The sequence below is a fragment of the Hyalella azteca genome, unplaced genomic scaffold, assembly GCF_000764305.2.
Source record: "Hyalella azteca isolate HAZT.00-mixed unplaced genomic scaffold, Hazt_2.0.2 contig14037, whole genome shotgun sequence".
Classification (NCBI taxonomy): domain Eukaryota; kingdom Metazoa; phylum Arthropoda; class Malacostraca; order Amphipoda; family Hyalellidae; genus Hyalella; species Hyalella azteca.
This window is the reverse complement of record NW_025943937.1, coordinates 174,794-187,685: the sequence shown is the minus strand read 5'-3', so window position 1 is coordinate 187,685 and position 12,892 is coordinate 174,794. Positions and strand designations below refer to the sequence as shown.

The 12,892-nt window shown below is 37.9% G+C and overlaps 1 protein-coding gene across 3 annotated transcripts in view; it reads left to right on the top strand.

The window, feature by feature from the left end:
• Positions 1-1,810: 1,810 nt before the first annotated feature.
• LOC108677599 (transcription factor Sox-2) overlaps positions 1,811-12,892 on the top strand; it is a 31,031-nt gene continuing 19,949 nt past the window's right edge. Inside the window, exon 1 of one of the 3 annotated variants that reach the window (XM_018165846.2) lies at positions 1,811-2,931. In XM_018165846.2, the coding sequence (XP_018021335.1) occupies positions 2,324-2,931 (608 nt within the window). In that variant the 5' untranslated portion in view covers positions 1,811-2,323. Of the gene's footprint in view, positions 2,938-12,892 lie in introns of all 3 variants that reach the window. The other 2 variants (XM_018165845.2, XM_018165847.2) reach the window with 2 other exon arrangements.

The following is a 12,892-nucleotide window of genomic DNA, read 5'->3' as shown; positions in this document are numbered from 1 at the left end:
CCTAAAGTTTTCTTCTGTTCCGTGCTAATATTAAGATGTATGAGCAAGCGAGTCATTTTTGTAGAAATTACATTCGTCACTGATCATTATCACTCTATGTGTGAACATCGTGTTTGTTCGCTCAAGCATGTATTTCCCACTTCATTCTTATTTCCCGCGCTTAAGGACACTTTATTTTTCTGTATTAATTGGAGCATTAACAAAAAACTCAATATTTTATATATATACATACTGTCCATATAATGGGGATCACGAGTTTGCATGCATTGCAAGCGTTTCTGCTATACAATGAATTACGATCCCAACTCTCTGTATATGTCCAGACCTTTATTCATGCTATTATAAGCGCGCTTGCGCCGCTGTCGCGTGCTTCCTTTTTTCGTTGAAATGTTTCGTTTAAATGTTGTTGAAAATGTTTCGAAAACAGTTGTTTCGTTGAAATGTTGAAAATTTGCAACTGTTTCTTCTACTAAGCTATTTAAGTTCTAATCCTGACACGGCTGGTTTGCAATTTTCTTCCCCCTTTTTAACCTGCGTACTGCTTATTATTTTGGCTAAAGTTATACGCATCTGTCCATTGGTTCACTATTTATTTTGCCTTTTATATTACACCGCTCCTAGGATTATTGCCTATTATTCCTACTATTCGAGCCTCTCTGTTCGTCCCACTCCGTTGCTTTTGCCTGTTTCAGCTGAGCTTCTGTTGCTGCCTCTGCTGTTGCTGGCTCGAGCTCAAAAAGTATGACTTAGGTCGCCGGTCTCTCGGTATTTATTATGAATTTCTGTCTGGAAGTTCCGACAAACATTTGTAGGAACTTCGAGCCGCGAAAACCATGAAGCTTTGCGCTAACGCTGCTACTTATTTGTTTCGAAGAATATGATCATATTTTGACTGACTTTAACAAAATTATCATGAAATTTGGTTCTTATAATAGTTATATCCATATTATTTGCATCGTCATATGGGCACCTGAAATAAATGAGAGAACTTTTTAGAGATTCAATTTTGAAAATCTATACGTAAAAAAGAGAACGCTGCTAATAAATCATGTTACAGACCATTTCAAGCGCCAAATTTTTGGCGAATATATTCGCAGTGGTGCTTTTTATATAAAAAGCTGACGCAATCATAGTCTGGAAATCAAAATGATCTTATATTGAAAGACTCGAATTAATGGTATTTCTTTCTCTTAAAAATTACTAGACGATGCTTGTTTGTAGAATGAACAACTTGCATCACTGCCGCTGTCATTCTTGCCTAACCTGTCTCGTCTGAAAGTCCATTAATTCAAGAACTTTTTGTGGGTATAATTCCTGCATGAGCCTCGAAGTTGTAGCAATCGTTGTAGAAAATATTCAAGAAAAAATCGTCTTCATAATGCGCGGAGACAAATGCCATTTGTCCGCATTTCAGCGGCCAATGAACGCATGCGATCGAGCAACGCTCGTTAAGTCAAGTATGGAAATGGGGGCTAATGCCATAAACATAAAACTGCCTAAAATGCAACGGTAGGAATTTTTCAAGTCAAAGTGGATATATAGCATCGTTGATGTAAATTCTGCTGAAGTGTTCAGCTGGGTGTATCTTGGCAAGGTTCACGTCTCGTCTGCCGTTGTGATATTTTGTTCAAGTACTTCTCGTACAGTGGAAAAATTCGCAGTTCCCGCCTAGCAGTTGGACGGTGTCGCGCTCCGACCAACATTGGCAGCGTGGCCGAGGAAGGAGGAACTTGAAGCGTTCGGCCAGCCAGTGGTTGGAGCAGCAGCAGTGGGGCGGGTTCTCGCTCAATCGATAACGCAGCACTAGCTTGAGCCAAATTAAAGGTAAATAATAGACGGCTTTCACAGTGAACGGACGTGCATAGAGCCTGCTCTGTTATGCCATTATAGTGACCTGGCTGCCCCGATTCACTATTCAGTCAATAGTGTAGTAGTGAAGAAACAAGTGCTCTCGCGCGAGGTATCTGATGGTAGTGAACAACCATTAGTGAAGTGTATTAACTGTGATATTCGTAGCAATCGGTCAAAAGTGTGAATTTATCCCTCGAAAATTTGTTCTCCAAATCTCCTTCTCAAATTGCGTCGCATTGAGCCATGAAACAGCCAAGTTGTAGATTTTGTCCTGAGTTTTGCCCGAGTGCATGAGCCGAGAGGTGTAGCCATAGCCATCGGGCGCTCGCAAGGAGACGCCGAGTGATACCCCGCGTCGGCCGCGGCAGTTGATATATTTTCTCGAGCCGCGTAGAACTGCCCGACACGGCAGCTCGCCTAAACAACCGGCAAGCTGGATTACTACAGCAGTGCAGCTCTTAAACCTGCAGCCATGCTTACGCTGGATCCTTCAGACCTGAAGCAGAGTGCCTTGCACTCTTCTCACTTACCTCCACACTCCTCTCACTCACTGTCTCACAATCACCACTCGTCCATAACTCACAATCATTCACACGCTCACAACCACTCATTGTCACACCATGTGACGCACCAGTCCCTCTCTGCCCTCAATTCTTCCCTCACATCGGCATTACATTCGCCGCCACCATCCCTGGGCAGCGTAGGAAGTATGAGTTCCCACTCTCCTCCTCAAACTCATGTCCCCAGCTCGAATAACAACAACAATAATAGTACTAACAATAATAACTCTAACAATAATAACAACGGAACTCCCAACAACACGTCCACCAACTCGAATAGCAAGAGCGCGGCCGCGAACGCTGCTGCAGAACGCGTCAAGCGACCCATGAACGCCTTTATGGTTTGGTCCAGAGGGCAAAGACGTAAAATGGCCCAAGAAAATCCCAAGATGCACAATTCAGAAATTTCTAAGCGCCTTGGAGCGGAGTGGAAGTTATTAACAGAGTCAGAAAAACGACCTTTCATCGATGAAGCGAAGAGACTGCGCGCTGTGCACATGAAGGAACATCCAGACTACAAGTACAGGTAGAGCCCTAACCCTAGCCATGAGACACCCCTCCGTGGCAAGCAACCCTTCTCATCTCCTCAGTCACAATTGGGCTCATATTATGAATAGTGACGATAGATTCAATTCTGATTTTTGGTCATAAAATACGAGAACTAATTTCTCTCCAGACGTGACTAGTAAAGGACTCAAATCTCTTACTTGTGAGATACCTTCAATAATTTTCAAAATGATAATGCGTAATCTCTTATGTTTATTATACCTGTTATCTTTATTTTCTTCTCAAGACAGACCTCCTTTGTGGAAGTGTGAGACAGATCAGCTCCCACTGAAGGGGTTTTTCACGGTTATCGTTGGGCTAAGTCGTTACCAAAATATGTTATTTGCGTTTCTTGGTGTGCCTATTTTAACTATCACTTTTATTTTTTATTTGGTGTGGCGATTTTAACGCTTTTGCATCAGCTACTTGTCTGTATCCTGAATTGATTATTGACTCTCAAGTGTTCGGGCGTGCCGTTTGTCTCGCACTTCCCGCAATGGGAACAGGAAGGCAATGAGATGGTAATCCAATATAGCTTTAGCTGCCTGGTTGCGAGTAACGCTAATTTGGACTTTCCATAAATTGCACTTACTTTACTAGCTCTTATATTAATTACTATTGACCTTGTAGAGTCAATGCTCTCCTAGCTCCCTTTCCTTTAATTTTGTTTCCTACAATTTTTTGCCCAAGTCAATTTGCTTGCTTTCCTGAACTTTAATAAATGTTTTTAAGTGTGCTGTCACATTTTTCTTGATGGTATTCGAGGCACCAGATATAATTCAAATTGTTTGTATGTGTGTGTTCTATCTTATATTTATTATATTGTGTGTTTGGAATGCTAGAATTAAGCGTGTCGAGAAGCATTTCTACATATCGAGGGAATTGAATACGTGTCAAAAATGGCGTTCTCCGTGAAAAATTACCAATTATTTACATAACTTCAACCTAATTTTTCGAGTTAGGTGGAATATTTCACGCCTGAACCAAATTAACTGAAAAAATTGTTGACAATATTTAGAGATCAGCTGTATTTTCATACTAACACAAATGGATGCAAGAGAAGTTTGGACAATTAAGTTACAAGCAAAACACGAGAGCTACGACAAGAAGTCGTTCATACAGGAATTGTGAATGTCATTTTATTGCATATTAGGAAAGTTGGTTTACAATTCAAATAAACGTTGAAATTCAATTTGAAAGCCATCATCATGCTACATTTGATATTCTTTCTAATTATTATTGGTTGTTGTGCCAAAAAGCTAAAACGCAATTTCAACCCATTTCTAAGACATTGTGTGCTCATATTGTGTCGTATAACTTGAATTTGTCTAGGTGACACATATATGCACATATTTTTTAGAAATGAATTGCTTGGATTTTCTGTATATCAGCAGCTACTAGGGAAATGGGAATGTATGATGAAAAATCCCAAGTATAGAGTTTCTACTAACTTGTTGAAAGTAAATTCGGACCTTATCACTGGTAATGATCAACTAATGATCGACCTAAAATTCTAGTTTTACCGTTCTAAATAACCAATTAAATAAATTTCCCTAAAAAAACGGCAATTCAAAATCGTTGTTATTTCATGTACTGAAAAATTATGGGATTTGTGACTAAATTCTAGCACTCATTAAAATTAACTTCCAATATGCCGAAAATTTCGCCGCATGTTTTCACAGCGTAAAAACACTTTTTTTACTTTTATGGTACATCGGATATAAAATGAAAAGTCCTATATAGATTAATAATTCACGGACAATTTTACAAAATTCAACGGCTTTCATTATTCGGGATCAAAATAATCATTGTTATGTGGGCTCAAGCTGGCTTAAAAAATCGACGAAACTTCGGTAGCTGAGACTCGAGATTACGGCGCCTCCTCGAGCGATGTTTTCGTCGGCCGTGGCGCGCGGTAGCGGCAGAGTTGAAGTCCCTCAAGACGCGGCTACCGAGCTATGGCGGCGACAAACCTCGCTGAAATGTGCACTGCTTTCCCGGACTATAATCTAACCTGACTTTGCTTACGATTTACGGATACTTTCGAAGTGATAGAGGATTAGTCCGGTCTGGATTTATGTGAGAAAGTTTACTAAGAGTTTGCATATTTAACATTTGGGAATGATTGTCATGTTTGCTATTTGTTTCCTCCTGTAAAATTGGAGAGCCGAAAAGTATATATTCTCAGATAGCGAAATTTTGCGCTACATATCGTTTGACAAATCTCAATTCAAATTGCTTAGTTCACCCCTCAATAATTTGATAATTATTTGCCTTCATCGAGCTCGTATGAACATTATATCGACCTACAGCCGCGAGAAAAAATAATTTTCGGTATAGTGGACAGCTCTCAGCGCGCCTAACAACGTAGTTTTTTCTATGGAATTTTTTAGACCGTTTTCGCCCATAAAAGTTAAAATTGGCAGGAACCTTTTTCCGACTTTATCGTTGAAATTTCCGCAGAAAATTACATGATGATATATGATATTAGAACTATATTGAAAACCACGTACGTTTAGTGTTTCGTGTCATTTCAGTTCAACTGTAAACTGTTCATGACAAACTCGTCCCAACCTCGGGCTAGTCTATTGATTAGATATTTAGACATTTACGTATTTATTTACGGGAAATGTTCCATTTAGTAGAGCCATAATAGCATTTCTCTTTTTTCATAGAATTTATGTAATTGTTATTACAATGATTTCTAAGTTATAAAGACGTAATAATTTATAACATGAAGTCATGTGGAACACACGGAGATAATTCGATCGAATTAGAGAAAAAAGTTTGGACAGTATAAGCTTCAAAATGTACACTGAGAACTTACTTTTTTCCATCACACATTTTAACTAATTACCACCGAACGCTCTTCATTCAACTTGCACACACAGTATATTAGGCACATTATTCACAATTATTGCACATATTGCATATTGTGCACATTATTCACAATTATTGCACATATTGCATATTGTGCACATTATTCACAATTATTGCACATTGTATATTGTGCACATTATTCATAATTACACATTATTCAGGCCCTTTTGCAATTGTTTGGTACTATCAAAGATGCATTTTATCTCAAACATGTCCACCATATGAGCTGCTTTTAATACATGTCTTCGACAGTAAATTTATTTATTTGAGTAACCACAGTACGATTTGTAGTAAGAGACAAATAAAAAAACGAAATAATGACTCGCAAATACCAGACGGTATACAAGCAAGCGAAAATTCTTCAAATTTTTATCAAACTCCGAATCATGTTCAGAACTAAGTTCTGGAAATTCAATTTTCAATTTTAACTGAAATATAATTTTTCACGATAATTCCTACTTGCATGCGGTTTTTTTCACCGGGTTCATTTGATGCGTCACTAATTAGCCGACAATTCGAATGTCATTAAAAAAAGGCCAGAGAAGCTAATCATTATCATATCCAACATCAAAGTTAAACACTTGCAATTCAAGATAAAGCGCTTGGTCTCTATCTAAAAATGCATTTCAGTTTAATGAATAGAAACTTTTCACGCGAATGTGAGAATAAATTACTTGTGATCCGAGCAAAAGGTTACATTTTTATATATTAAAATATATACAAAACTTCCTATTACTTTCGACGCAATCTTTTTTAATCGAACGGTTTATTAAAACTGAACATATGAAATAATCATTCGGTACTACGAATAGTCTCGCCATTTACCAATCAAAATATAGAATGCCTATGCAAAGTGCATGCATATGCCTTCTTCCCGTGGTTAATCCACCTCCATCTGCCCTATGTATGCAAAGTTTGTTTCCAGTGATATCAAACGACACGCAAAGTCTTTAAAACTAATATTGTAGTAGAGGCAGCAAAATTGATCCGCTCCCAAAGCTGATGCCTAGCGGAGTACATTCCAATTCAAAGCCTGAACCAACGCACCATCGGCTGCTGGACGGCCGGAGCTAAGCTGCTTTCCAGCCGCCAATAATTTCCAGTCAGGGTGTGATGATGAGCGGAGATGGTGAGACGCGGGGACAGCTGACAGCTGATGGTGAGCCAGGGGACTATGATGGAGATGGATGAGGCGCTTGCCTAAGAGAAGGGCCCAAATCGTTCACTTTCCTAGTGTGAACTACTCGATTGATAGTCCGACAAAGAGCTGCCGTGACGTGCTGAATTTTAGATGCGCTTGCCGCCTGCTTGCCTAAACCATCACTGAAATAACCACGCGCTGCTAATATTTTTATTTTCTTCAAGGTTGTATTTATTCTAGAATTTATGTTTAAAATTTCTTAAATGAAAATAAAGCAAGCTCTTAGTCGTCATCATATAGAACCTATATCGGTGAAAATTATGTTCAAAATAATTCCGAGGTACAGCAATTGTCCTAAATAGTCCATTAAGTTTTTACTGCTCTAAAGCTTTAATTGAACTATAGCTTGCTTCATTATTAACGACGAGTTTCACTGTTATTTATGAGTCGAAGAGTGCGTTTTCGTTGAAAGCATTTGTTGAAGAATAATGGTTGTTATCTGATGACCCACATGCGTAATTGCTTGCTACTGTATTTCCTGGTACTGAAGTTATATACTGAAGTAACTTATATACATATGCTTGACTGAGTAAACAGAATGCACGAAATTGTATTAACTGACATAAGAATGATCGACGAGCTCGTGTCTGTATATTTGATGTAAGATGAAACGTAAATGTTCTTCACGTAAGCACTATACTACAAACTAACAGAATTACATTCGAAAAGTATATCATTCTGTTATTATTATATTCACTCCAGATGAAATAATTGAAAGCTCCTCAGTTTTTTTACGTTTTTTATTCCCTTCAAATATTTTACAGAGAGACAAAAATTAATTGAAAATTTCTAATTCATTTCTCACACATGATAAGGCATAAAAAGATTTCTTGACTCGCGTTCATAGGATATTAGAACATTAGAACCATTTGACATAATTTATATTGCATCATCAGAGCAATAACAATATTCCCCTCATATTTCTAAAGGCATTCAAATCTTCTTAGCGCGCATCCATGTACCTCCACGCCGTTTTATTAAAGCAATAAAAAATGATGACTGTTTTTTTAAGGCCCCCAAGCCCTCGACCCCAAAGTCAAAATGCCGGCCGTGATTTTTCGACCGCAAAGACAAGGGAAGTTGGGGGGATTGGACACGGTGACATGATGCTGGACTGGCAATCCCTGCTCTCCCACACGGCAATCATTGATTTAAACGCGCACCTCCATGTTGACTGGAGCACGCCTCGAGGCTGTTGTTTTCAGTTGTTACAGTTAATCGAACACCTCGTATAGGCAGGAGGAGCCAGCATCTCCCTAGTGGGTGTTTTCCTCAGTTGTTACAGTTAATCGAACACCTCGTGTAGGCAGGAGCCAGCACCTCCCTAGTGGGTGTTTTCTTCAGTTGTTACTGATAATCGAACACCTCGTGTAGGCAGGAGCCAGCACCTCCCTAGTGGGTGTTTTCTTCAGTTGTTACAGTTAATCGAACACCTCGTGTAGGCAGGAGCCAGCATCTCCCTAGTGGGTGTTTTCCTCAGTTGTTACTGTTAATCAAACACCTCGTATAAGCAGGAGCCAGCATCTCCCTAGTGGGTGTTTTCCTTAATGTAGGAAAAAATAACTGGAGTCAGCGTTCAACTCTATAAGTACTATTTTTTAAGGGCATTGTAAAATCATACACCGTCCGATTTCTAGATTATATGAGCACAGGTTCACTCAGTAATGCCATTCTTAGTGTTACGGTACAGTAATCGTTTTCGTACTATTTGCGTCGGTACTGGTCAGCACATATTTCACCAGTTAGTATCAGGCAAAAGTTTTAACACTTCTTAATGTTAAAACGATGATCATCCATTGTCTAGGCATTTACAATTCATAATTGTTTCAGACTCGTGTTTTGCTCTCTCCGTGCCTCGATGATTACTTACACAGAAAATTGTGCGCAAATGACGAAAGTGTGTTTCGGTGATTAAACCACCTATATTAATGCCAATGATTATTTAATCATGCAATAGAATAATTTAAATTTGGTTACGTCGGATATTTTAATTTTATAGCTGTAACATATTGCTCTCATTACATCAAATTACGCACTATTTCATTGCACATTTCAAATAAATCTGTCTGTAGAATTCATTTAATAAAGAAATGACGTTAAATTTTTTCATCTCGAGAAAATTCGATCCAAATGACCAGAAATACCTTAAGGCACAATAATAAGGTACCTCATATATAGCACGGTTCTTTTTTATTGATTAATATATATTATTATTAGGGAATTTCAACAATTAAGCTAGGTTCTAATTACCCGATGAAAGATTTCAATGTAAATATGGGAAATTCGCTTTGCATTCTCATTACTTTTTAATTCGTAGTCAATGTGCGGTTCAGGCAATCAAATGACAAAAATGACAGCAATCATTTGCTGCTGGAAAGAAGCTGTCGTCTAATTCTAAATTTGTTCCCGTTCAAATTATTATGAGCAAGAAAAATTCTTCAATTTAAATGCACAAGCCTATCAATAGATATCATAAGTAACCCGAAAAGGTTTATCAGAACATATCACGAACTTTGAATTCCAGCACCCATCATTTCTGAAGTTCACTTCCCATGGCTGTTTGTTTTTTGTGGGCGAAACGCGCGTCATATGCAATGTTTTCGCCGTCACCGCACGACGCTGCGCCAGAAGTGCTCTCGAGAGGCCGCTGTGACGCCTCCACGGTTTTCCACTCGATGTCTCGTTTATTTGAGAACGCCCTTCTAACTTAGCACATTAATTTAATAATAAGTCTTGGGAGGGGACTCGAGGGTAAACAGCTCCACTGCCGAGGGTAACCTGAGGATAATTGAGACGAGGGGCGCTACAAATTGCCCAGAAAAGTCAACAGCTTTCGCGGTATGTGAACAAATGGATAATTGAAGACCGTACAGAGTCATGATTTCGACTGCGATAAAAACTGCTGTGAGCGAATGGATAGAGTGGACATTATGTTGCAACGTTCGAGAATATTTGTTACGTAAATTTTCATTTACCTTTAGCAAGTGCGATAAATAATATCTGCGATTCTGGTGCGATAAGTTCTAATTTGAATTTGTTAGCTTCTATCGACAATCGATTTTAATTGGATTTTTAATTCACCAAATCATTCACCAAATCGTTAATCGAGATTAAATAGAGGATAAAAATGTTGCTCGAATTTCGATCAACCTGTATGATGAGTAACGTACATAAAAAAATTGTGTGGATTCATTTCTCTAATTGGAGTCTAAATGAAGAAAATGTCCTCACTATTGCTATTAATTTCAATAATGCCTTCCAAAATTTTATCTTCCGATTTAATCCATTTTAATGCGTGACGAGTTCAGCCATTTTGGAGCCCTCGCAGAAATTGAGACACAGCTTCAATTTTTAATTTTATTAATTCAAAATTATTCCACCTTAAATAATAGTTGGTTCCATGTTAGATGGTTTCGATCACTTTGATATTTATGACAGGACGCAACCAACATTTGTCACATATGGTGGAAGCTAAAAATAAAACACGCAAATACAGAGCTCCAGCCGATCATCAATACGAAACATTAATCAATAGTTTCCTGTTCTCAGGTCTGGTAAAAATTCATTGAAATTTTCTTAAACTGTCGCTATAATTACTGATGTTTCCGTTAATACTTTTTATCAGAACGGAAATATATTAACCAATGAAGGATCCATTTTCGACGACAAAGAACGTATTTTCTACTGTCTAACCATTTTTCAATCACTAAAGGACGCAGTTAAGAGCAATTCTGCTAACAACATAGTTCAGTTATCATAGACCGCAAACGATCACATTTACTTTCAACACATGTAAAACTATATCGTATGAATTCAAATAAATTCAAAATCTGCAGAATAAAATGATTTATTTTTTTCATTTATATATATCAGAATATCTGCAAGTGGCTGCAGTCATGGAGGAACAAAAATTGCAGAATAAAATGATTTATTTTTTTTATTTAGATATCAGAATATGTACAAGTTGGCTGTAGTCGTGGAGGAGCCCGCACCTGTGTCTGACTTATGTCATTCAAACTGCAATTCAGTGCAATAATTCGGTGTTATCGTCTCGATCGTCCAATATACGATTTCATTTTGGTTAGCAGCGACTGTGAAGCCAGAAATAGGAAATAAAATATCATTATTTTGCATTCACTTGCATTATTCGGTATGGAATTCAACCAACCATCCGAAGAAAATATTTTGTGGAATTTTCAAATTAATAGGGGCTCCATAAAATCTTTATTTTTTGAAATAAATTCGTATTATGTGTTTATTTAATCAAACACTTGAACGTATAGATAAAATGATCAACAGATAATTTCTTCTTAATTAGCTGGATATGAATATAGCCTTGTATTGTTTTTTAACATTATTAGTTCTTTTAGTGAGTAATTTTTCTGACGTGATCACTCAACCGATGGATATCAACGCACGAAGAGGACAAATATCGAGGGACTATTCCCTTGTGAAGAAAAATCACATCAGGCCTTCCATAAAAAATAAATAAAAGCCTTCTATGCTTCTGAATTTACCTCGTGAAGTTTTGTCCGAATCATTTTATGAAATACTTCGGTGCACCGAGTGTACCAATCATCCAAAATGCTCCAAATGTGGATGGGTGCTTACTACGCATCTCATTTGTATAAAACACTCGACACAAGCTTCCGCATGGGAATATTTTATACGCATGCGAACGATGCACTCTACAAATCATTATTTCATGTACAACTTGGCCATCATTTGTGCAACAAGGAAGCTTGCCATCGACTTCCGCGAACTACGAACGGATGTGCACCGCTATTTCTAACTCCTAATTCCATGTAAACTTCACAAGAAGCAAGCAAAGCTCAGCTTGTATGCGGTTGCTCTCTTTCTCTTCTCTATGTCCTCCCTTTTATTGTGAATCTCACCATGGCAGTTGCCTACCTCGCCCCCTCTGCCCCTTGACAGCTATTGAGGGTTTCTATTGAAGCAGCCCTTGCCCCCTCATGCCTGCTCCTTGGCTCTATTGAACGCTCCCCCTCCTTTTCCATATCAGCCTGCGATACTCGGCGCTGCGGCATGCCTCTGCTCCTGCGATGTCTTACTACGCTGCTTCGTCGCTCCATGTCGAGGCTTGTTTAATAAACGCAGAATATTAATGTTCATGCTACTGAACCCGCCAGTCATTTTGAATTCATAGTATTTATGTAATGGTAAACTATATTAAAATAATTGATGATGCTTGTTCCGTTACGTTCTTCATTGCAGGAATTAAACGCTACATATTCTCCCGCAGCATCGTTCCGGTGTGTGTCAAAGGAAAAAACTCTATTTAATTAGATCTTGCTAGTAATAAATTCACTTGGGAGCGCAATATGAGCATATATTCCTCATTTTGTCATCACGAAATTATATGCAATTTCATGCTGTCGTACAAAGTAGCAATGGTTTGAAAATAATCCTCAAATTCATGGAGCAGCAAGTTTTCGTTCGTCAGTCATATCCTAATTAAACTCTATGTTTAATTAGGATATGACTAGGAATTAATGATTAGGAATTATGATATGATTAGGAATTAAAATTAATAATTTAAATTATATAAATGCGCTCGTCATTGCAAAATATAAAATTTCGAATCAATGATAAGTAAATTATTTGCGTTTCGTCTGATGTTGAAGTGATGAATCCAATTCTGAAACTTATCAATCAACGGCAATAATTAGCCTTTGCAGATCGAAGTTATTTCTAAATTCCCAATTACTCCACGTCAATAGAAATTAATTAGATTGAAATCTACAAGCTAAAAAGAATAATCTGGTGCCTTCCTTGCATTTCAAAAATGTGTAGCAATTATCACGCATTCTTATTGATCTGCAAGTCAAAGCAT